This window comes from Biomphalaria glabrata, chromosome 9 (genome assembly GCF_947242115.1).
Source record: "Biomphalaria glabrata chromosome 9, xgBioGlab47.1, whole genome shotgun sequence".
Taxonomy (NCBI): Eukaryota; Metazoa; Mollusca; class Gastropoda; family Planorbidae; genus Biomphalaria; species Biomphalaria glabrata.
Window position 1 is genome coordinate 39,362,067 of NC_074719.1, and position 24,035 is coordinate 39,386,101.

A 24,035-nucleotide genomic window follows, 5' to 3' on the forward strand; every position below is an offset into this window, starting at 1 on the left:
TAAAAGCTGTAAATCCAGCTATTACTGCTTAAATGAGATGCGCACATGCTCGTATGCTGAGAGATTACGTTGACTGAACTGTCTGTTGCGTACATTTGTTACAAGCTGTTTAGCTCCTGCTGTGAACGTTACATCATATTGTAAACGTTGATTTATCTTGTACACAATAATTACTGTATGTCAACATATGCCTTTTTTTTTTAGATAATTACATTTCTCAACTCTAGATAAGCGTCACCAATGCCCAGGTAATGGTTTCGTTACGTAGAGTAATGAGATCACTTCAAATCAATAGAGTTTGTAGTATATATAGGTCAGTACAGCTTACGTTTACTATTCGAATTTTTAAAGCAAAGCCTTAGTTTACTCTACAGTGTTAGGCTTTACGTTTCTGACATGGCTAAATGTATCTTCACTTGGTGGCTGATAGGTGCAACTATTGTTTATGTAATTTTTTTTACCATTTTACAATTATATTATTTTTCAATCCGAGATGACAATTAAATGTTAAAAAATATTTTTAGAATTCATATTTTCAGCTTGCGAATTCTTCATAATAAGAAAAATGCAATAGAAAGAAAGAATACTTAAAAAAAAAACAAAGCCTATATTATGGAAAGAACTGCTGATTACTGCCATTTACTGAAAATTGCAGGGTTTAACTCCTTTTCTGCTATAAAAAAAATAATTAGTTCTAAATGACTAATTGGTTATTTTTTGGATTGATTCATGTATTGTCATTGACTATGAATAATTATGCAAAATTTTAGCTTCATCTGAGAGTGAGACGTGGGAAGAAAAATAAACATGTTTAAACGTTTACCAGACAGGATGATAGACAAACTAACAGACAGACAGACAGAGTAAGTTTATATTAGCTTTGTAAACAACAAAAATAAAAGTAAGGAAAATCAAACCTTTTGGGTATGTGGATGTCGAAAACTGCTCTAACGATTCACCTAGAAATGTGTCAGTTGTTTATGTATATCTTTTAGAACACAATATTTCCTAATCCACCACAATGGGAAAACTCTGGTTGACAGCGATAATTTTTCTAAAAATTATTGTATGAAATCCCCGAATTTATTAAATGTATTACGCAAATAATAGAAGTACAGAAAATTTTGCGCACAAGTAGTGTATCATTACAATTTTATTTATATCCTCTGAGTAGATTTATGCATTAGCTTAATTAATTAGGAATTATTTTTTGTTTGGGGGGGGGGGGGGGAGGGGGAAGGGCGTTATAAAAAATGTTGACATTTTTGAATATGTCATTCATTAGTTATTAAGAGCAACATAATTACATTGGCAAAATGTCATTGAATTCATTCAAGAGAAATTGCCCTTTATAGTATTTTAAATGGAAATTTTAAAATGTGGAATAATTTTGATTTCTTTTGTATTTTCCCTTTCAGAGTTACGCCCATGAGGCTGATTCATTATTTAGGCTACATAGAGAAACAGGTTTGTACTTATTAGTTTATCATAAATATCTTTACTTTTTTTTTTGATCTACAAAGGAGTCTAACTACTAACACTCGGTAGATCAGCCTTAGAACGAGGAGAATGAGGGTATATTTTTTGTCTATGCCAGAATCTAGACACGCCCCTAGACTTAAAAGTAAAGTAGAAATTAACATAAAAAAATTGAACAATAATCTTCAAATACGAAAACAAAATGTTATTAAATATTTAGAAAGACATAAAGAGAAAGGCACATTCCTCGGTCCTTATGCTAGGACAAATGTGTACAAATGCTCCTTCTTCCCAAACCGACCAGAGCATGGAACGGGTTGCGTGAGTCAACCAGGAAAACCAAAGACTTGGCATAATTTAAGTCATTAATAAACATGCATGGCTAGATTGACCTTGAAACACACAATCTTCTTTTTTGAAGTCACGTCAGTATTTTATGAGATAAGATAAGATATACTAATGCAGGAAAGATTTATCGATAGGAACTCAAGCTAAGACCCCCAAAGAAATATTTAGCAGCCACATATATCTGGACCCATTAGTACCCTATATCTAAATTAGCTTAGGGCCTTTTTGAAGTCTAAATCCAGCAATGTACAAATGATCGGTAACTCTATAGATGAAGATAACTAAAATGTATTTATATTTTGCTATAGTGCTTTGTTACCACATACCTGCTATGCACTGAAAGGTCTGGGAAACCACAAAATTATCGACCTCTATGGTGACATGTATGCACTACGCAAAATAGCAAGGTTTCTGTCCAGGGCTTTTGCAAGAGAGGATTTGAGCCTCTCAAGCTCTCACTCAAATGGAGTTTGATGATGATGATAGATGAAGATAATTAAAATGTATTTCATATTTTACTGTAGTTCTTTGTTGCCACATACCTGCTATGCACTGAATCTCCTATGTTTTGTCAATACAATCAGATCCATATGACGCTTTGTTTGATTTCCCACAAAATATTGCTAGAACTGCAACTGGGATTTCAGTCTTTACAAATTTTCAAGGATCAGGCTGCAGCTCAAGAGGTAAGAAAAATGTCTTCATTTTAAATGGAGACTTTTTTTTTCTTCTTTTTTTTAATTCTCTTCTTTGCCTCTTTTTTTTTCTTTTTTTTTAACAAAAGTCGTTTTAGATTTCGTTAACAAAATGTCTGGGAGAATCTTTGAGTGTAGATTAAGTATAAAGTATGCGACTTTTGTTAGCGCTTTTTATTACAAAAACAACAAACAAGCAAAAAAAAAAAAAAACAAAGTAAAAAAAAATAAAATAATACAAAGCTTATATAAGGGAAGAGCTCTGCACTTAAACAAAAAACTATAGAATTCAAGAATGTAGAAGTTATTTCCAATTTTCAATATCAAACAAAAGGGGTAATTACCAATAGTTAATTGACTAGTTGGTTAATATTTTAATTGATTCATGTATTGTCTACGTCAATGCAAAAGTATGCAAAGTTGTAACTTGTTCCAAGAAATAGGAAATAAGTAACTAATTCAAACTTTTACCAGGTAGACAGACAGAGTAAGTTGATAGACTTGTAAACATTAGACTGTCTCGGAATATTACATAAGATAAAGTCAAAGTCAAAGTTGTGTTGGTGAAATGTGTTTTTAAGAAAGTTAAAATAAAGCACCAAATTACCTGCTTTCAAAACTTGCGATCTCTGGGGAAATGACGCAAAGGTAATTTGTTATTTGTTTCTTTGACCAAAGGTTAATAAGCAAGGTGCTGTGTGGCCAGCACAACTTTCCAAAACTAACGACATATACCCATTAAAGTTGTTTGGACTTAGGGGCGTCCATACAATCCCGAGACTTCATCAAGATTGAACCCGGCGCCTTTCAGTTGAGAACCTAACTTGTACGTGTATGAAAATGTGTTCGTGAGATGTGTATGAGACTTTTGTGCGAGATATTATCTGTGGGACTTATGTGTGAAAGATGTGTGTGAGAGGCTCGTGTGAGACTTACGTTTGAAAGATGTGTGTGAGAGACTCATGTGGGACTTGTGTATGTGAAAGATGTGTGTGAGAGACTCGTGTGGGGTGGGACTTGTGTGTGTGAGAGACTCGTGTGAGACTTATGTGTGAAAGATGTGTGTGAAAGACTCGTGTGGGACTTATGTGTGAAAGATGTGTGTGAAAGACTCGTGTGGGACTTATGTGTGAAATAGTTGTGTGTGAGAGATGTGAGAATTGAGTGAGAGACTTGTGTGTGTTATTGTGATGCTTACCGGGACCCCCATCAATACAACAGTCCAGAGCGCATACCATACGACAAGACAGCCATCCATCTTTGTATGAACAATCCTGACGTCATTTTGAAAGAAAGTCATGTGACAGCCTTAATGTTAATTTTGTCTACTCATTTCAAAAAAACTTTTTAAAAAAGTGCTTAAATATTTTGGACTGAAACAATATTTCCTTTTATGTCTTTTCTAGGCGTGTTAAAACTTACTGTCTCGAAAGATGATTTGACCAAAAAGCGATTGCTGATAGATTTATTTTTCGACAATCCACAAGGTTGGGTCTTTGATCTCGGAGATTCAGAGACGAATAATGGCTACGGTAATAGAAAACATACATTTTTATTTTCGGTTCTTACTTCTGTATTGATATGCATCTTTCATATTCTATTGATCCTGAACAGTTTTACACACACACACACATTTAAAACCAAGATACAAATCTACTGCTGAGGACAGACGTAAACGTCGAAAAGAGAATCCTAAATCGACCACGGGCGGATAATAATTATGTCTTCGTTGAATGTAGGTAGCATCTGGGGCTGCGTAGCCACGTAAAATAATACACTCCTCATTAACCTTATTAATATTCGGTCTCGAAGAAAAGCCTTATATATATATATATAATAAAAAGTAAAGTTTACCTTTTAGACCTTGCAATCAGATGATTTCAGAGGTCCAAGGTTAACAAGGGTGTCATGTGGCCAGCACAACGACCAAACGTCTTTACTTTTCCCCCAACTATGGTCAGGTACCCATTAGAGCTGGTTGTACTTAGATGCGCCCAAAGAGCCGGAAATTTAAAATTCCAGTCTTAACCAGGATTAGAACCCGGGATCTAGGTTAGGAAGCCAAGCGTTTTAGCGCTGAGCCACCGCGCCTCCAAAAGGGGGAAATACTAAAGATTTAATAACCTTACATCCTATTGTTTACTCTTTGTCTTATGAAATAAATAGATTGTAACCTTACTACAATACTCGCCAAAGTTGTCAGCCAAAAGAGCCAAATTTAATAACTTACAGAACCAAAGTTAATTCAAACAGCTTTTCAAGCTTTAGTAGATACATAAAAAACATAAAAATAAACAAGAATAATTAAAAGTACAGTGTCGATATTTTCTTAGCTCAATATGACTAACGTTAACTCACTTTTTATGAAATAAAACTTTGTATCACTCTTAGGCCTATATACAGATAGTATTTATTTAGTAAAAACATAACCGATTGAATGATATTGAAGGTATTCGTTATAAAAAATCTCTAAAGACTCCACTGATGTTAACATTGGCTAGTGTCTTCCTTGAAAAGTAAAGAGAATGTTGATACTATTTTTTCATCGTTTGAGACATACGTCTCTTTTTGTATGGAAGGAGACAGGGTTGTAGTTGTTGATAGTTTATAATTCATAGTTTCCGATATCCTTGCTGAAAATATTGAAACGGGGGCCAATTTTGAGTTTTTGTTTCCACACAAACAGTCTTTGTAACCTTGTTAAACTTTACTTTGTCTTGATTTTTTTTTCTCCGTTGTAAGCCTCGTCCTCCTTTTGGTATAAGCAATAAACACTTAGGATTGTAAGCCCAACCTAAACCCCAATAAACATAAATATTTGTGTTATGTATGCTTGGGCCTGTGACTGACCATACGATCTCTTCTTAACAGCTGGAGACGCCATGTCCCAAGGAAGAGACGCAGAGTTGCAACTGTACGGGTCATTAACTGGCTATCTCAGTGACTTTGGTCCAAGTGGTCAAGCATTTAACACACCAAATCCAGCCAAGTATGATACTTATAAAAAATAATAATTAATATAATAATAATAATTATAATAATAGAAATAATACAAATAATAAAAATAATAATAATAATGTTTTTTTAAATAGAACAAGTTGGATATCTTTATAAAAATCTCAAAAGACTCCACTGATGTTACCAACGGCTATGTCTTTCCTTGAAAAGTCAAGAGAATGTTAATTTAGTTGATGTTGATCATTGCTTGAGGCAATACTCATATATGTTTGTGCTCTGCATTCTTGGGCCTGTGACTGACCATGACTTCTGGACAGCTGGTGACGCCATGTCTCAAGGAAGAGACGCATGGCTGCAACTGTGCGGTTCATTTAACACCCCCAAATTCAGCCAATGACGTCAAGAAATAATAATTAATATAATAGTAATAATAATAGCCAATTAAATATATCATTTTTCTTCTGGACACACCTGGCCTTTATTTAATGATTTAAAAGAGAGCACACATCTAATCCGGTACGACCTGATAAGATCAGTAAGCTAATTAGTCCGAATGATTGGATATGATCTGATGCGGATTAGATTAAATTCTATTAGATCCGATCTAATCCAAATTTATTCGATCTTTTCGATTTAATCTGATATAATATTTGACATCAGATTGATAAATTGTCCTTGTCCTGGGTATATTTTATACCCTTACATTTATTTGAGAAGCTGAACTTTTTTTTCAGCGCTTTCTGTATAGCTAGGTGACGTTAGGTGTCCTCTACATGACGAACGGAAGTCAAGAGTTAATGTTCATCAATAAACTTTTAAATTTAAATCTCTAAATCTCTATAGATATATCTGATGATTTCTGACCCGTTAATACCATCAGTTTTATAAAGCTTGAAATACTTTTAAATATATATATATATATATATATATATATATATATATATATATATATATATTCCTAGTGGACAAATCTCATTGTTAGATCACAATATTATCACATTGACGGATCAAAATATTGTCTCATTGTCGGATCAAAATATTGTCACATGGACTTATAAAAAATACCTCATTGTTGGATCAAAATATTGACTCTTATTGACGGACTAAAATACCTTATTGTCGAATCAAAAATACCTCATTGTTGGATCAAAATACCTAATTGTTGGATTAAAATTGCTTCAATGTCAAATCGAAATACCTCATTGTTGGATCAAAATACCTAATTATTGGATCAAAATATTGCCTCATTGTCAAATCGAAATACTTCATTGTTGGATCAAAATACCACATTGCTGGAACAATATATTGTCTCGTTGTCGAATCGAAATACCTCATTGTTAGATCAAAAAAACTCTTTATTGGATCAAAAATACCACATTGTCGGATCAAAACATTATCTTATTGTCAAATCAAAATGTGTTCTTCTCAAATCTCTCTATATAATTCTCTACTTCCCTCAAGAGTTTAGATGAGCAAGAAGCAAAGGATAGTCACCCCACGGAAAAACAAGAGGGGGGGGGGTGGAGGAAAAGTGGGTATTCAAACTTCGATAGGGATGGCTGCGTGCTGGACTGTCAAACCCTGCCCGCTCCCATCTCCCTTCGTCCTGCGGGAGGTTTTGGACTAGAAATTAAACTATCTTCAACTCAGAAGGAACATCCGAAACATCTAAAACATTTTACAAACAAATATTTTACAAACACTAAATAGCAGCGCCAGACTTAACCATTGTGACCAAAAAGTCATGGAAAGAGAACAAGTAATCTATTATGTATATTCACCCGTCACTAAATAGCAGGGCCGGACTTAACCATTGTGGGGCCCTATGCGAAACGGATCTCGCGAGCCAAGTTTGGGTAGCGAAGCAGATAATAGTGAAATTTAAGAGTTTGTATTAGAAAATATATTCGTCTTTGCATTTTATTCATTCTTTACTACGCACAGAATTACTACACGAAGTCATACAGTATATTATAAGAAGTCTATTTCTTACACATATCACGCTCAATAGCAAGAATTACCAAATATTTCAATCTATCTACGAGAATTGTTGACCTCAAGAAATTCATCATTAGTTTGAGGCGCGACAAGCTTCTTTCACTAGATTACATAATTACGGGTATTGCATAATGCCGTTTTTTTTGTTTCATCGCGCGGGTCCTATGAAAGTGCGGGGCCCACTGCGGACGCATAGGTTGCAGTGGCCTAAGTCCGGCCCTGCAAAATAGCCGCGTATGCTACGCCGCCTGTCGACTAGTATATAATTATTTTTCTATGAAACTTTTTGTTTCTAGGACACGACTGACTCTCCTGGTTGGAGACGAGCACGTGGTGTGGATAGCAGACGGCGACGCCACAAAGGTCAATTACTACAGCAACCCTGGCTGGTTTGCTCTGAGGGGTCAAGCAGAAAGTGAAGGGCCTATCAATTACGACCTTTACCTTGCTACTAATGGCGTGGTCACCATGTCGCCAGGTCGAACTGGAACTGGCCTTTGCAAAGTTGGCATTAAATATGTACCTGCTATTTAATGTCTGGGAAAAAAAAAACGTTTTTAACATATAAAATATTGATGAAATCAGGAGTTTTTATTTATTTTTTTTTATTTTTTTGTGTTTCAATTGTAAGTAACTTTTTTTCAGTGATTCTCAAGTTAACAAACAACCCAATAGGACTTATCCGGTTTAAAAAGCGGTGATATCGGCCCTCCTCGATAATCACATGATGTATGTGTCATCATCAAACATCAAATTTAAATATTTTAATTAAATTTGTTCATTACTAAAATATATACTTGTTTACTATTTATCAACTATATTTTTAAATATTGGGCATTTCAATTGATGTCCACATATGTAGACAATATGTTTTTAATTTTTTTTTTCATATAATAAGGACATTATTTCACAGAATATGCATTTGTTTAGTTTTAAATACAGAAAATAATGTCTGTCCTCGGGGCTCTGTCCCGAACCCCCTCGTTGGAAAGGGAGGGGGCTCTACTTTCGTTACAATAGCTTAGAAAGAAGCTATTCTAAGGGCACGTCAGAAAAAAAGTGAGGAGTATGAAAGTAATGAACATATGAAAGTAAAGAAATAATCTTGCGAAATTTCAGCTTGATCCGAGATTGGGGGTCAGAGAAATAACGTGCACACATTTTATTACCTGAGATGAACTCCTATTGAAAAATCAGAGCATGTAGGACTAGTCCTCCCGTAGTGCTCTGGCGAGAAACTTAGCCGTCCGGCGTAGTGCCTCATAGCTACCATACAAGTCGAGTGACTGCACAGGCAAGTCCCCCCTTAGCTCGCGGAGCTGGGGACACTCGTACAAGACATGCGACACTGTTTCGACGCTCTCTCCACAGTGACGGCATCGGGAGTCAAAGTTAGTGCGGAACCGGGCAAAGTATGCCCCAATAGGACAGTGTTCCGTCCTGCACTGCGCAACTATTGACTGCTCTGACCTCCTCAGTCGCCACCATGGATCGTCGCGATCTGGGTGACGCATGCGCTGCCAGACACCACGTCATTTTATTACCAGACAGACAGACTAGCAAACAGACAGAGTTAATATTAGCTTAATTAAACTAATCCGTTAGCACAAAAGTGTCGGACATATATTGAAAATATTGAATAGAGAAGCTGTAAAAATAGTTATGAAAATACTGTTAACATTTTACAAAATTAATTCAGAACTTAAACTCTTCGCTTTCAGAATAGAAAAAAGTAACCGTTGCATTTAAAATATCATAATATTGAAGTTTCAATATCTTTTCTAGTTTTTAAGATCTAGAAGAGACGGAAAATAGACGAACAGACAGACCAAACAAAAAAAAAATAGTGGATATTTCCTTTTTGGGAGCACTATAAAAATATGTCGCTTATCGATACTTCAGTGTCATCTGCTTTGTATACATCAAAAAAGAAAAAAACAAATAAACTCACTTTTTATGGATTTTCCTCCATGTATCTGTTCAATATGTCAATCATCCCATTGTCATATCAACAAAACAACAAAACTAGATCTAAATAGGTTTAACTATCGATTTTCTTTTTTTTTTAAGAGCGATGAGGGCAACAATCACGGTCAGCTATTGTTGGTACATCATTATTCATGAGTCAAAAGAATTGTTTTTTTTTTCAACCAATACTTACTGGATAAGATAATGTTGGTACGTAGTTTTAAACTGCAATAACCATGACCATACACCTTTTATAAAGTAAGTAAGATAATATTAGTACACATTAATAATCTTTTTAAAATTAAGACTGTACACCATTGTAAACTTAGTAAGGTAATCCTCGGACATAGTTATAAGCTAGTTCATGTTTTGTACTTCTCTATACATTTGATCAGATGATGTTCATGTACCATTATAAAATTGTTACGGTGATATTTGTACATTTTTATGAACTTAGTAAAATGTTTTTACTACATTATTAAAGACTTAGTTTACAAAATTAGTCAAGTGATTTGGATACCCCACTACAAAACTTAGTAAGATCATGGTAGTAAACATTATTAACAAGTTTATAAAGACAGTTTGTATGGAAAAACAAACTCAAAATCGGCCCCCGAAGGTGTCCACCTAGGCAGGATTCGATATTTTCAAAAAGAACATCCGAATGAAATTATATCAAAGACAAATGACAGATAAGAATGGAGAAAAAAGGTTGACAGATCTTGTGTAGTGCCCCAGAGGTCAGCAGAGAAAATGATAGCTGAAAGTGAATGTAAAGTTAGATGTGAACCTGGCCTAACTGATGTCTTATAATTGATCTAATTGTGAAGGATCAAGGTCTTATTTAAATCCTCAAGAAAAAGAACATTTTCGTAAAAAAAATGCAAAAGTTCTGTTATCTGAAGGCGAAAAATCGATTTTTTAAAATCACTTATGCAAGCAGTTTTTTTCATTAAAATGTACCAATTTTACAACTATTCACTATTAATAGTAACAAATACTTGAGGCTCTCTATTTTAAACACATGTACGCAAACGGTTGTAGATTTTTTGCCAAAAAACTTTTTTTTTATATTTGAATTGTTAAGTTATGTAAGTTTTGTTATACTTAGTACAATATTTGCATACATAAAAATGTTTATTTTTTTTTAAAGAGAAAAAATCTATTTAGTATACATGTAAGTCAGACATAATTTAAAACAACAATTAATAAGAAGTTTTTCGTATTATCGCGTGAACTGTAGTGTTACATATTCGCCATAGAACCCGTAACCAAAGAAAAAACATTTTTTTTTTTACGGAAATGTTTTATTCTTGATTAATAAGAGATTGGCCCTTTTACAAAACAATTAGATCATTTAGATATTTGTTAAAAAACATCAGTAAGGCCAGGTTCACATCTAACTTCACATTCACTTTCACCTGTCCTTTGGTCTGCTGGACCGCAGGGGCACCACACAAGATCTGTTTAATTTTTTTCTCCGTTATTTTCTGTCATTTGTCTTTGATAGAATGTCATTCTGATAATATTGCAACCTGCCTTTTTAACTGCCTGGGTGGACCACTTCGGGAGCCGATTTTCAGTTTGTGTTTACACACAAACTGTCTTTGTAACCTTGTAATACTTGATTTTATGACATAAAGCAATCAGGATCTAAAAAAAGGAAGAGCTCTTCAGTACTGTGAGAAGACATGAGCTGAGCAGGTTTGTTCGTGTTGTAAGACATGACTGACTTTCAAAAATCACATTAAACCGTGAGAGGCTCGCCTGGTAAAACAAAAAATAAAAAGTTCCCCTTTCAGATATTTCGATCTATAGGGAAGGGTGTCATGTGGCCAGCACAAAGACAAACTGCAGTTACGTACCCCAACTAGTCAGGTGGACTCAACCACGGCCTAGAAAATCACGAATTAAAAAGCCCAGTCTTCACCAAGATTCAAACCCAGGAATCTTATCTTATCTTATCTTATATAATACAGACGTTACTTCAAAAAAGAAGATGATTACGTCCTACGCGTCATGCATTTAGTCATGCATATTAACCAATGACTTAAATTCTGCCAAGTCACTGGTTTTCCTGGCTAGCTCAGGCAACCCATTCCATGCTCTAATAGCACTAGGGAAGAAGGAGTATTTGTACAAATTTGTCCTAGCATATGGGACGAGGAATGTGCCTTTATCTTTGTGTCTTTCAGAGTATTTTATTAAATTTTGTTTTTGTATTTGAAGATTATGGTTCAGTGTTTTATGTATTATTGCTACTTTACTTTTGAGCCTTCTGTCCTGAAGGCTTTCTAAATTTAGTGATTTTACTAATCTTAACCACTCAGCCACCGCGACCCCAGATCGGTTGGTACTAATACTAATATATATATATATAGTGATGTCGGATTTTCTTAATATTTTCTAGTTTACAAGATCTAAACGGGACGGACGGACAGACGGAATGACAGACAGACCACATGAAACTAATAGCGTTTTTTCCCCTTTCGGGGCCGCTAAAAATGTCCAATAGCAAAAAACATCTCCATTAACTTTTGTTTTTCTAATGACAGATTGCCTCGCGCCTCACAACATTCTACGTATGCAAGGTGGACCAGAATTGACCCAGTTATAAACGCAACACGTTTCACTGTTCATCTATTCATGCATAAGAATGTTGCTACATAAGAAATTGAAATTTGTTTGTCGTGTAAGTTGTATTGTTTTGTCAATATATAGAGATACGTCTTGATCTAATATGACTATAGACCTATTTAGCGATTTTAAATTTTAAAATATAAACACATGAATGAATAAGCTTGCTCGCATCAGTATCAGATATAAGCAAGATTTCAGTTCCAGTAACTCTACCAGCCATTGACGCTTAGTTTAATTTCGTTGATCTTATTTGATTGATAACTTCCTAGACATGTTTTTGTAGCAGTAACAATTGTTTCGGTTCTAAATTACATCCTTAATTACATCATTACGATTTCATTATCAATGAAAGCATTGTCTTCGAATCCGAAGATTATTATGAACGATGATTGTTTCACATAAAAACAAAGTTACGACTAAAATATTAAGCCACATCTAATGCAGATGACTCCCTATGTTCGCATAAGGTCTATTTAAGTTGTCTGTGCCTGCAAGGTCTCTTCTTTCGGTCTCAACAGTGACCATCGTAAAAGCTCTCTATGTGTCTCTTTCATAGGCCGTTTGCTGCCAGCTACTTTCTCTATGCCAGTAAGGGCGACCTCGCGCGTGAGTTGATCGTTATAGCGTTTCCGGTGGACGTTTCATTCACCTCGTTCTCACTTGAGCTATACAGAAAGCTGATTGGCTGCAATTAACATAATATCTGACTCGTCAGTAGATAACAGATTGTTACAAATGACCAGTGACAGGAAGAGGTTAACGTGTGACCCCGGCGAGATAACACAGCAGCGAGTGTTCTCTGGAATGTACATGTATAAACAAAGACAGGATGTGACGTTTCCTCACGTGTTGTTCCAGAAGATACTAGCAGTGTTTGTGCAATTTGGAGGAGCGATTAGAGACTCTATATAAACCAGAGAGTTAATGTGAAAGTCAGTCGTAGGAAGTCGTCGGTAGAGTCTTTGGTACAGTCGTCGTTACTGTTGTCTACTGTGCGAGACAGTTGAAGAGAAATGTGTACGACTCGATGCAAGTTAACTAGGATAGTGTTAACTGGAGTGGACTACTGTCGTTAAAGTCTATACAGTGAACTACAGTGGACTTGAGCCGTTACAGTCGATGTAAGACGTGTACGGCTCTGATTCGGTAGACTTGAGTACGACTTGGTTCAACTTTGGGAGACCTGGAGCGACACTGGGAAGTGTGTCGGTGGTCTGTTCTGTGGAATACGGCTCGATGCAAGTTGACAAGAGATGAATTGCAACGAAGTGAAGAGATGAATTTCAACGAAGTATAGCTAACTGTAAACTGACAGATATTGTACAGTCTTCTACGCTACATGTTACAGTGACGAATTGTTAGAGTTAATAGTCAATAAAGTTAAATGAAGCTGAAAGTTGAGTCGTCAAGATCTTTTGTTTTTATTTGTGTGCCTACTAGTACATTTAGCCAGAAGATTCAGAAACACGTAACAATATAAAGAAGACACAAGCTCTATCAAGAACGTAACGCTTTGTAACGAGTTAGTAGTTCTGTTTTTTAAGGGCAGGGGTGTATCAACTATTACGCCCTCAAAGTAAACGTCCGTGAAGTGAAACGTAGACCGACTAGTAGCAATAAATAGGTCTTTATTGGTAAACTCATAAACTTTGAAGACAGGGGCGTAGCTAGGAATTTGTCATCATTTTGGGGCCCGGGAGAGACTTGACCTCTTTGGGGGCCCCTGCATATGCGTAACATTTAATATTTAAAATAAAAAAACCCCACTCATTTGAGCCCCCCCCCCCTCTCAATTGGAGGCCCGGTGGTATTTTCAAATTCTCCCCCACCTCCCCCTACTCTAGTTACGCCACTTCTTGGAGACTACGTTAATTTTTTTTCCCGAAAAGCTTATTGCGGAGACTCAAAAAGTGATTCAATATTACAGTCTGGCAAATCAACATTTTAATGATTTTGACAGAACTGACTGACAGACAGACAACATAAAACCAGGGGCCACTATTTCTTACAGTGGCCCCTCGAAAATTTCCAATGTAAATTTGTCTCAGTGTGTCGATATTTTGATTATTCTAGTTCAGGTACCTGACTGCATTGCTCTTGCTGTGCGGCACGTCCATTCTGCTGATACAAATCAACAGCGCGTTGAGACGTTTCCAGTCCTACAGGAACAAAACATTTTCAAGCGTTATAGACAGATCCCTGTATGCCTGGGAGAAGTGGACATCAAGTTCGATCGAATCTGTCTTATACAGGACGGATGAAACTTTTCATTTGAGCACCGAGGCCGGTTTAACAAGAGAAACAACAACAGCGCCCAGTGAAGATGTTTTAAATCTACGTTTGCGTACGGTGAGGTAAGTTTAAAATATCATTTATATTAGTGATGCCAAACTATGACCCTCGAGCTATATCCTACCCAAGACGCAGTGATATCTGGCCCTAAACAACTTTTGCACAGAATCTATATATATAATTCTCTTCAAGGCTCAAGAGTTTGGACGAGAAGAAGTAAAGGAAAGATCACTCTTTTATTTCTGCGGATAGTTACCCACCGAAAAAACAAGAGAGGGGGGGGGAACAAGTATTCACAGGTCACTACGGTTTGCGCGCTGGACTGTCGTTTGGATTTATCGATAGTCCCGGGTTCAAACCCTGCCCGCACCCATCCCCCTTCGTCCTGCTCGAGGTTTGGACTAGGAAGTAAACTATCTTCAACTCTGAAGGAACATCTGAAACATGTAAACATTTTACAAACACTAAATAGCAGCGCCGGACGTAACCATTGTGACCAAGAAGACATGGAAAGAAAACACATCTACTATGGATATCACCCGTCACTAAATAGCAGGGCCGGACTTAACCATTGTCGGGCCCTATGTGAATCGGATTTCGTGGGGGCCAAGTTTTGGTACGGAAGCGGATAATAAGTAAAATTTAAGAGTTTATATTAGAATATAAATCCGTCTATGCATTTTTGCTCAGTTAGCTTGGTAAACTATAGGAAAATGGCAGGGGTTCCCGGTGTGCACGACCTTCGGCCATGTGCTTTCATTATTCATTATTATTTCTTTGCTGGATGTATATTGAATGTTCTTTTGTAATTAGTTAGGCAGATGAAGACTTCTGTTTTCAAGGTGGGCTCTACAATGAGTATTTACATTACACATTTTACTAGATCTAGATTTGTTCAACTTTAGTTATTTGGTTAGAAATAAAAGAAGAAAAATGGCGACCCAAGATGGCGGCTGATCTAGTCCTAGATCTATTCATTATAGTAAAGATCAACTCCTCAAACTTCGTTCAAAGAGGAAGCCTCTTCCACCATGTTATGCACATGTAAATTGTCTCTACCCTTCCTCTGTTAGTACAAGGAAAAGAGGGAAAAAAGGAGGACTACGGCAAAGGCTGAGAAGAAGAGGTTTTTGTCCACCACTACCTACGATTATTCTAGCTAACGTCCGCTCAATTAGAAACAAAGTGGATGAGATATGTGCCCATGTACGCTACGACCACGTATTTAGGGAAAGTTGTCTATTGGCTTTTACTGAGACATGGTTAGAGGAGGATGACAACGACAACCTGATTGCTATTGATGGTTTCTCTTGCGTGAGATCTGGCAGAACGGCTGAGTCTAAGAAGAAGAAAGGTGGAGGGCTTTGTGTGTACATCAACCTCTAATACTGTACCAACTACACGGTTAAAAAGAGAATGTGCTGTCCGGATCTAGAACTACTGGCGCTCTCATTGAGACCTTTTTATTTGCCACGAGACTTTGGTGTTATTTACATAGTCCTGGTTTATGTTCCGCCTACAGCCAAGACGGAAGTTGCAGCTGCAATCATCGCTGACGTAGTGCATGAGTTTCAGACAAGGTCACCTGACGCACCAGTAGTTATACTGGGTGATTTTAATAAATGCACATTGAAGGTTGACCTACCCACCTTCTATCAACACATCTCATGTCCGACAAGAGAGAACAGAACTCTGGACTTATGTTACTGTAACATTAAAGGAGCATTCACATCTCGTGAAAAGCCACCACTAGGATCATCGGACCACAAAACAATACAACTGCTGCCTACTTACCCCACGAAACTTAAAGAAGGAAAAATCATTCAAAAAACGTACAAGAATGGACTCAAGACAATATTCTCAAACTACAGGGATGTCTAGACTGCACTGACTGGAATTTGTTTAAAGAGACCACTTCAAATCTGGAAGAATGGGTCGACGCAGTGACAAATTACATCAAATTCTGTGAAAATATGTGTGTCAGTACTTAGAGCATCAAGATATACCCCAACAATAAACCATGGGTCACTGCAAAAATAAAACGGGAAATAATCAAAAAGAAAAGAGCATATATGAGTGGCGATGGACAGACAAGGAAAATAGCTCAACGAAATCTCAACATCGTTCTTGAGGAAGGGAGGAGAAACTACCGCACCAAGCTGGAAGACTCAATTAAGACAAGTGACATGAGACAGGCATGGGACATCATGAACAAAATGGCAGGAGCACAAGTCAAAATTAAAAATAATCTTGCTACAAGAGACGAAAAAGCATTAGCCAACGAGTTAAATGATTTCTATTGTCGCTTCGACACGAAATATTTTAATTATCTAAGACTCAAAGCCCCTGAGGATGTCAATGTTAACAACTGTTTAGAATTAGTGATTACTAAAGAGCAAGTTTGTAACATTTTCAAAAACGTCAACCCAATGAAAGCTGGTGGGCCTGATGGAATAAAAGGGCGAATCTTAAAAGAATCTGCTGAACAACTAGCTGAACCTTTCCAAGATATTTTTTCTACTTCATTACTAAACCATGAGATACCACCTGTGTGGAAGTCATCTATAATTGTACCTGTGCCAAAGGTTTCCAAACCAAAAGAAATGAATGACTATACACCTGTTTCACTTACTTCCATTGTGTCTAAATGTTTAGAAAAATTGGTTAAAATGTTTCTTCTGAATGATCTTTGTAATAAGTTAGACCCTTTACAATTTGCTTACCAAAAGGGTAAAGGTGTAGACGATGCCATCCTAAATATTTTAAATTGTGTCTACAAACATCTGGACTTACCGAACACTTATGTAAGATTATTCTTTATTGATTTCTCATCAGCTTTTAACACTATACAACTTCATTTACTCATTGAAAAGTGAAAGCGTTGAAAATTAGTCCATACATAATACTATGGGCTAATGAATTTTTGACCAGAGATCTCAGAGGGTTAGGGTAAACAATGTTATTTCAAATGAACGCATAGTTAACACAGGGGCGCCCCAGGGGGCTGTGACATCGCCATGGTGGTTCATTTTGTACACCAATGATTTTCAATCCGATAGTCCTTTTTGCTCCTTCACAAAATTCGCTGATGATGCGGCTCTTTGTGCCCTGCTCTCTGAGAGCTCAGACGTAAATGAGTATTTCAAAGAAATAGAACACATTGAAAAATACTGTAAAGATAATTTTTTATTATTAAATGTAAAAAAAAAACAAAGAAATGATAATCGATTTTCGTAGGGAAAAGAAGGAAAATGATATTGTTTCTGTAGCTGGAGAGACTATTGAAATTGTGCAAACCTTTAAATACCTTGGTACTATCCTAGACAATAAACTAAATTTTACTGCAAATACTGATTATATCAGCAAAAAAGGGCAGCAAAGATTACGATTACTAAGAAAACTGTCCTCGTTTAATGTTAGCGAAAAGGCCTTGGCTATGTTTTATCACGCTTATATCTGCAATATTTTAAGTTTCAATATCACTGCCTGGTATGGCAATCTGAGCATTAAAAATAAATATAAACTTTAAAGAATTCTAAACGCTGCTGGTAAAATCATTGGCAAAAAACAAACCACATTTGGGCAGTTGTTTGATACAAACATCTATAAAAAAGCTAACAAGATCCTCGAAATAAAGAATCACCCTTTGTGTCAGGATTTTGTGATTTGACCATTACAAAAGAGATACAAGACACCGATAGCAAAGACAAACAGACACAAACACTCTTTTGTTCCCCTGGCAATCAAATCATTAAATAAGAACAATCTGGTGAACTTAACACATGTAAATTATGAATGAGTTTGGTGTGAATGTACACTTTGGTTTCTTATAGTTATAATGTTTTTTTGTTTGGTGTAATGCACAGATTGTAAGACAAATTTCCATACGGACAATAAAGATTATTATTATTATGTTAGAAATGAACGAGTAGTCATTCTCTGGCGCTGCCAGGGTCGATTTTTGCTAAAGAGAAACAAAATTCATCGTAGTCCCTTTAACAGTTTCCACTGAGGAATTTTCTGGTGATGTGGCAGGTCTGCAGCAGTACCGCCCTCTGACAGGCAACGAAGATGTTCCTAGGAATGTTAAGGGCCTTGAAGGTGTCTGTGAGGTCAGTTGTTATTATCCCCTCGGTTGATATAACAATGGGGTATATTGCTTTTGAACAATTTCCATAGACGCTTAATCTTCAAGCCTAGGTTCCCATATATTTTTTGTTTTTCTATCTCAGTTTTTCTTAAATTATGAGACAGTGGAACGGCGATATCGATAATGGTAGCGGTTTTTTCTTTTTTATCGATGAACAGCAGATCCAGGCGATTGAAATCTACAGTTTTGTTGGTCAGAATAGGCCTATCCCAGTTCAGCAGATGTTCAGTATTATTATTATTATTATTATTATTGAAAATAGCAGTGTTTATTATAGACATTGACTTGGAGACTACCCCAACAGAGCGGTTTGTTCAATCAACCTTACAATGCTTAAGTTCGAAGAGCTTTTGGATTAAATCTTTTGACAATAAAACGGCTAACCTTCATTTCTTACTGTTATTACCTGAAATTCATAAGACAATAAAACAAGTTTACAATCACCTGACCCATTCTTAGTGGATAATGCACTACCTATAAGTAATGTAGTCTCTTTGTTAATTGCTTCATACGTTTATATTATCAGTATTTATGCTTGTGTTAATTGAAGTTTTCTTTTCATTCATACTTTGATTTGTGTTAGGCTAGTTCTACTTGCTTTATCAAAGAAGCTTCTATAATGTGCCTTTGTATCTGCAGCAGCATCTCAATGAGTCCCAAAGGAATACCAGACAAGCCAAGGTTTCAAAAAGTCAATGATTTTGACGCCTGGCTTTTTTCCGCGTTCTATGACAACTTGAATAACTCAGATCTCATCAGGGTGTTTGGCATTCAACCATTGCTGTTAAACACGCCAGTCTTCTGTCATCTCACAGAAGGTATTGATACTTACACCGTAGAGGGGAAGAAGACAGCTTTAAACGATTGGCATAAGAAAAGGTAAACAGGAGAAGAAGCGATTTATTCTTTGGCCTGAGCAGAAGGCGTACATTTTCTCTCCTTCCCAACTAATACACAACTTCAGCCACACACACCCCCACACACACATCCATAAATACATCATTATCCTAATAGATAAGAAACAAAAAAAAAACATTAAAAAATACTTTTGTGAAAAACAAATTACCTCATTTATACAACTTGTAATGATAGTAGGTGTATACATTCACTTAACCAGAATTTTTTGTCGGGGGGGGGGGGGGAAAGGCGAGGGCAAGTCATAAAATGTTCCTTTTTTACAATATATCTATTTAAGTCAGATCTTCATGGAACCTGGCAGGATGGAACCTTAACGCTGATCTCAAAAGAAATTCTCAAGTCTAGATCTAAATATCTATCATTGGAATATTATAAAGTGTACTAGATATATACATTTGCTTAAACAGGATTCTTTCTTGGGGAGAAGGGGGGATGGGCAGGGAAAAATGTTCCATGTGTTTACAAAGCTTCTATCAACTCACTCTGTCTGTCTGTCAGGTAAAAAGACTGTACACCTTATTTCTCCCACACCCAACATCGGATCAAGCTAAAATTTCGCACACTTATTTCTTTTACTTGACAACATAAGAATCAATAAAAAAAATGTAACAATAAAATGATGAACTATGTTGCTGCACATAAAATTATACATGTGTCAGGCGCTAATAGTCCGTTTTTTTAGTAAAAGAAATTACAAAAGTTAATTCTCTATCAAAGAAGTTACGAAAGTTATATAATATAAAACCAAAAAAAGGAAAAAGACCTATTTATACTAAAATAAATTTAGGTATTTGATTTCTATTTGCGATTAATATAGGTAGGTGCTGTTTCACTATTACACACCACGTATTAGAATTTAAAAAAAAAACCAGGGAACGAAATTGTACTTGACTGATATGACGGTGAGGTGAATTAGTCCCCTTTATACTATGTAGGTTTTAAAGTTTTAAGTTAACAATTAATAAATATAAAAGCTTATGTTTTCATAAGCGCCTCGCTGGCACAGTGGTTATTGTGTGTTGTCTTGAGGAGGCTTTAGGATGCTTGAGCTCTCGAGTGTAATTCAGGTTTTTCAACCTTTTTTTATTTTTATTAATACATTTTAAAAACAATGACGGTAACATTCAGTCAGATACCACATTCTTTTAGTAGCGGCGAGATTCGTTTTTAACGTCATTTCATCATTCCTCTTATCAGCTTACTAATTCTTCTAGAGGTAAAAACAAATTTAGACTAGGCTAATTGTTTAAACGTTGCCATTTCTGGGACTGCATCACCAAACTAGAATTTTACATACTCTGAAAGTAGATTTATACATAGGCGTACTTGTATGTGTGGGGGAGGGGCTTAAGGGAGGGCGGAGGTAAAAAATGTTCAATTTTTTAAACAAATCTATTATTCGTTATTTATTAACGTTTAATGATCATTGAAATTTCGGCTCATTTTCTTTAAAAAGGAGGATTTACATTTTTTAAAAAAAGTTTCTTGTTGAGGTTTAAAGTAGTTCGTACATTGGCGTGTCTTCCATGTACGCAGGGGTGGGGGAGGAATTGTCAAAAAAAGTGTCAAATCATCAGTGTTGTCATAGAGACCTTAGTAAGATGAAAATAAGCTATTAGCTTTGTGTTATCTGTCTGTTGGTCTGTTTAGTTTAGATCGGAAAAAAAAAGAAGAAGCGTGTTTTTGCTTTTAGGCAATAAACTTAATAATACCATGGGATTCTTTAAAATTGTATTACTTTAGATCACAAAGAGGCGCGGTGGCTGAGCGGTAAGGCGCTTGGCTTCCAAACCGGGGGTCCCAGGTTCGAATTCGGGTGTAGAGTGGGATTTTTAATTTCGGAATCTTTGGGCGTCCCTGAGTTCACCCAGCTTTAATAGGTAACTGATATTTGTTTGGGAAAAGTAAAGGCAGTTGGTCGTTGTGCTGGCGTTAACCGTAGGCCACAGAAACAGATGATCTTTACAGCATATGCCCTGTAGACCACATTGGCTGAAAGGAGAACGTTAGACCACCAAAACAAGTCCACGGCTTGAATATTCCTTTTCCATGGGCGGATCTGGTAGGGGGTTCCTCTGTTCTTTTTGTAATATTGCTCCATTTGATTTTTCTTTCAGAAGGCGAGTTTTCAGTTACGAGTGTCCACTGAATGAGACAAGTCGACCAAACAATGTGTCCTTGACATTTGTAGAAACAGACACGCCCACCAACAGCTTCCTGGTTCTATATCCAGAACGTATACAGAGAAATTTTACCGTCTGCTATTCAATGTTATTTAACTTCAATACTCCTTACCAGTTGGTTCAGAACGTCGAGTTCAACAGAGTCCTTGGGGCGGAGCACTTCTTTCTGTACAGGGAGAGCGTCTCCAGCGCTGTAGACACCGTACTGAAACATTATCAGAGACAAGGCTTCTTGACCGTCATAGAATGGCCTATTCCAGTTGGCGAAATACATTATCACGGTCAGATACTTTCACTCAACGACTGCGCGTATCGCAACAGGGGTGTGTCCAGATATGTGGTCATTCAAGACACGGACGAATTTATTATTCCACACCAGCATGACAACTGGACTGAACTCATAGAGGTCTTAAACAAAGAGTTTGAACAAAGTAACAAAAGTCCAAGTGAGAATCTCGGGGCTTACATCGTACTGAGTAGTTTTTATCAGCAGTCCCCGAGCTCTTCAGAATGGAAGGAAATAAAACGAAAATTTTCTGTCAGCGACCAAGATTTCCAAAAGTTTGCGAATTTTTCTCTAAATGTATTTTCAGATTTAAAGAGATTAAACATGTATTTTAGGGGTCAAAGGCAGAAATCATTTGTCCGGCCGGAGACGGTCTTGTTCAACGACATACACAGCCCGGATAAGTATCGCCCGGGGATCGCCAAAGTGAAAGTTCACGTTGATCTAGCTGTGGTTCACCACCAAAGGAGATACTCTTCACCACAAAACAATATTCTGGATACCACGTCTTTGAGATTTAAAGATCGTGTTCTTCCTTTAATTAGCGAAACTGTATCTCTTTTATCTTTGTGAGATTAGTTTTATTTGTGTGTGTGTGTGTGTTACTATTGGTATTTATTTCTAGCAAAACTAGTAATGTAATTTTTGAACTTTTTAATGTTATAAAATTTTTACAAATATTCAATTATTAATTTCGCAAAAGGTTGATTCATTATTATAAAAAAATAAACATTGTTCTCTATTTTACAACGTATATATTTTAATCACTCTTACATAGGTTTATTTTTAACTCAGTACAAAAACAAGAAAGGGGGGGGGGGGTTTGGATGCAGTGGACCTGGAGTCTTTGGTTAGAATCTTGCTGAAGATAGTGATTTTAAATTTCGGGATATTTGGGTCGTCCCTGAATCCATCAAACTCAAATGTTTACTTGACCTAAGTTGGGGAAAGTAAAGGCGGTTGGTCGTTGTGCTGACCACATGACACCCTCGCTAGCCGTTAGCCGTAAGCCTTAACATCCTCTGCCCTGTAGATCAGTAGGTCTGAAATGGGAATTTTAATCAAAGCAAGAATATTAGCACCAATAAAGCCTACCAGGGGAGGCTTGATCATTTCTATCATATTTTGTTTATACATGAATGCAATTCCATTTCTTACCTCAAGATCTTCTTATCTCCAAATCATTTTCGATGCAAATATGCGATCGAAAATCAAAATGTATTTAAAATGATAACAATGTAATATAGAAATTACAGATCATGTTCTATTCTGATACGCTCGGAGTTGAATTGTATCCAGTTACTCAAATTAACTTCTAAATTTGGTTTGAAAATAGTTTGAACGAAGGACTATACCTGTACTATTACACAGTCTGCCGTTAGTTTTTAGACCCACATAGCTGGTACAGTAGCAAACCAGGCGTATTATTATTATTATTATTATTATTATTATTATTTTGTTTACAGAAAAAAAATCAACTTCAAGAAAACTTTTTACACAAAAAAATAAATTTAAACGTACTGACTAAATAAGTTTAACAAGAAGATGTAGAATTAAAAAAAAAAAAAAAACTCACTTTAAAGCTACAATAGTCACAAGTCTGTCTGTCCGTCTGTCCGTCAATCTCCACATTTAATTTTCACCATGTGTTTCGCCCCCCCCCCTTTTTTTTTTCATAACCTCATCTGCCCTATTCACACCAGACTCTATTCATCCAATTCAAACATGTAGATAAACTCCACGACAGTGTCCACACTATACATACAATGAACAAGAAAAATTAATGAATGAAAAAAATACTTAAGGAAAAAGCTTAGCCTATATTAAGTGTAATGGTATCAATTAGTTTGGGTCAGTCATGTCATTAAATTTGTAATAGATCTAGACTAACAATAATAAATCTGTGCGATTAAAAATATGTGTACGCGTTGTGATCCTAGCACTTGTCTGAACCAGTTGGCTAAAGGGGTAAAAGGGTATATACAATAGTTCATCTCTTATCTTATCTTATCTCATGTAAATCATATGAAAGCCTAAGACTTGGCGTTAACTTAGGGCGGGGTGGCTGAGTGGTAAACCGCATAGCTTCCAAATCGAAAGGTTTCTATCTCGCTGAAGGC

The 24,035-nt window shown here is 36.2% G+C and overlaps 2 protein-coding genes across 4 annotated transcripts; both read left to right on the forward strand.

The window, feature by feature from the left end:
• The first annotated feature begins 289 nt into the window (after positions 1-289).
• Positions 290-8,063, forward strand: LOC106065512 (uncharacterized). Its single transcript, XM_013224352.2, has 6 exons — positions 290-447; positions 1,419-1,467; positions 2,412-2,513; positions 3,929-4,054; positions 5,394-5,511; positions 7,775-8,063. The coding sequence occupies exons 1-6, from the start codon at positions 397-399 to the stop codon at positions 8,010-8,012; spliced, it is 684 nt and encodes a 227-aa protein (XP_013079806.2). The 5' UTR covers positions 290-396; the 3' UTR covers positions 8,013-8,063.
• Positions 8,064-9,022: 959 nt separating this feature from the next.
• Positions 9,023-23,188, forward strand: LOC106065515 (beta-1,4-galactosyltransferase galt-1-like). Of its 3 annotated transcripts, none has more exons than XM_056041996.1 (5): positions 9,023-9,704; positions 12,002-12,138; positions 14,160-14,440; positions 19,168-19,407; positions 21,564-23,188. In XM_056041996.1, the coding sequence occupies exons 2-5, from the start codon at positions 12,103-12,105 to the stop codon at positions 22,486-22,488; spliced, it is 1,482 nt and encodes a 493-aa protein (XP_055897971.1). In that variant the 5' UTR covers positions 9,023-9,704; positions 12,002-12,102; the 3' UTR covers positions 22,489-23,188. The 3 variants fall into 3 exon arrangements, with proteins under 3 accessions (XP_055897971.1, XP_055897974.1, XP_055897972.1); XM_056041999.1 differs by having other exon boundaries at positions 19,171-19,407; XM_056041997.1 differs by having other exon boundaries at positions 9,023-9,656.
• The last annotated feature ends 847 nt before the right edge of the window (positions 23,189-24,035 follow it).

What these genes read in the sequence shown, in the direction of transcription:
- LOC106065512 (XM_013224352.2), top strand. Translation starts at nt 397, where the DNA reads ATGGCTAAATGTATCTTCACTTGGTGGCTGATAGGTGCAACTATTGTT. An exon ending in TAGGTGCAACTATTGTTTAT is followed by an intron (nt 448 to 1,418) that starts GTAATTTTTTTT and finishes TTTCCCTTTCAG; the next exon opens with AGTTACGCCCATGAGGCTGA. An exon ending in TAGGCTACATAGAGAAACAG is followed by an intron (nt 1,468 to 2,411) that starts GTTTGTACTTAT and finishes CAATACAATCAG; the next exon opens with ATCCATATGACGCTTTGTTT.
- LOC106065515 (XM_056041996.1), top strand. Translation starts at nt 12,103, where the DNA reads ATGTTGCTACATAAGAAATTGAAATTTGTTTGTCGT. An exon ending in AATTGAAATTTGTTTGTCGT is followed by an intron (nt 12,139 to 14,159) that starts GTAAGTTGTATT and finishes TGATTATTCTAG; the next exon opens with TTCAGGTACCTGACTGCATT. An exon ending in AACGATTGGCATAAGAAAAG is followed by an intron (nt 19,408 to 21,563) that starts GTAAACAGGAGA and finishes TTTTTCTTTCAG; the next exon opens with AAGGCGAGTTTTCAGTTACG.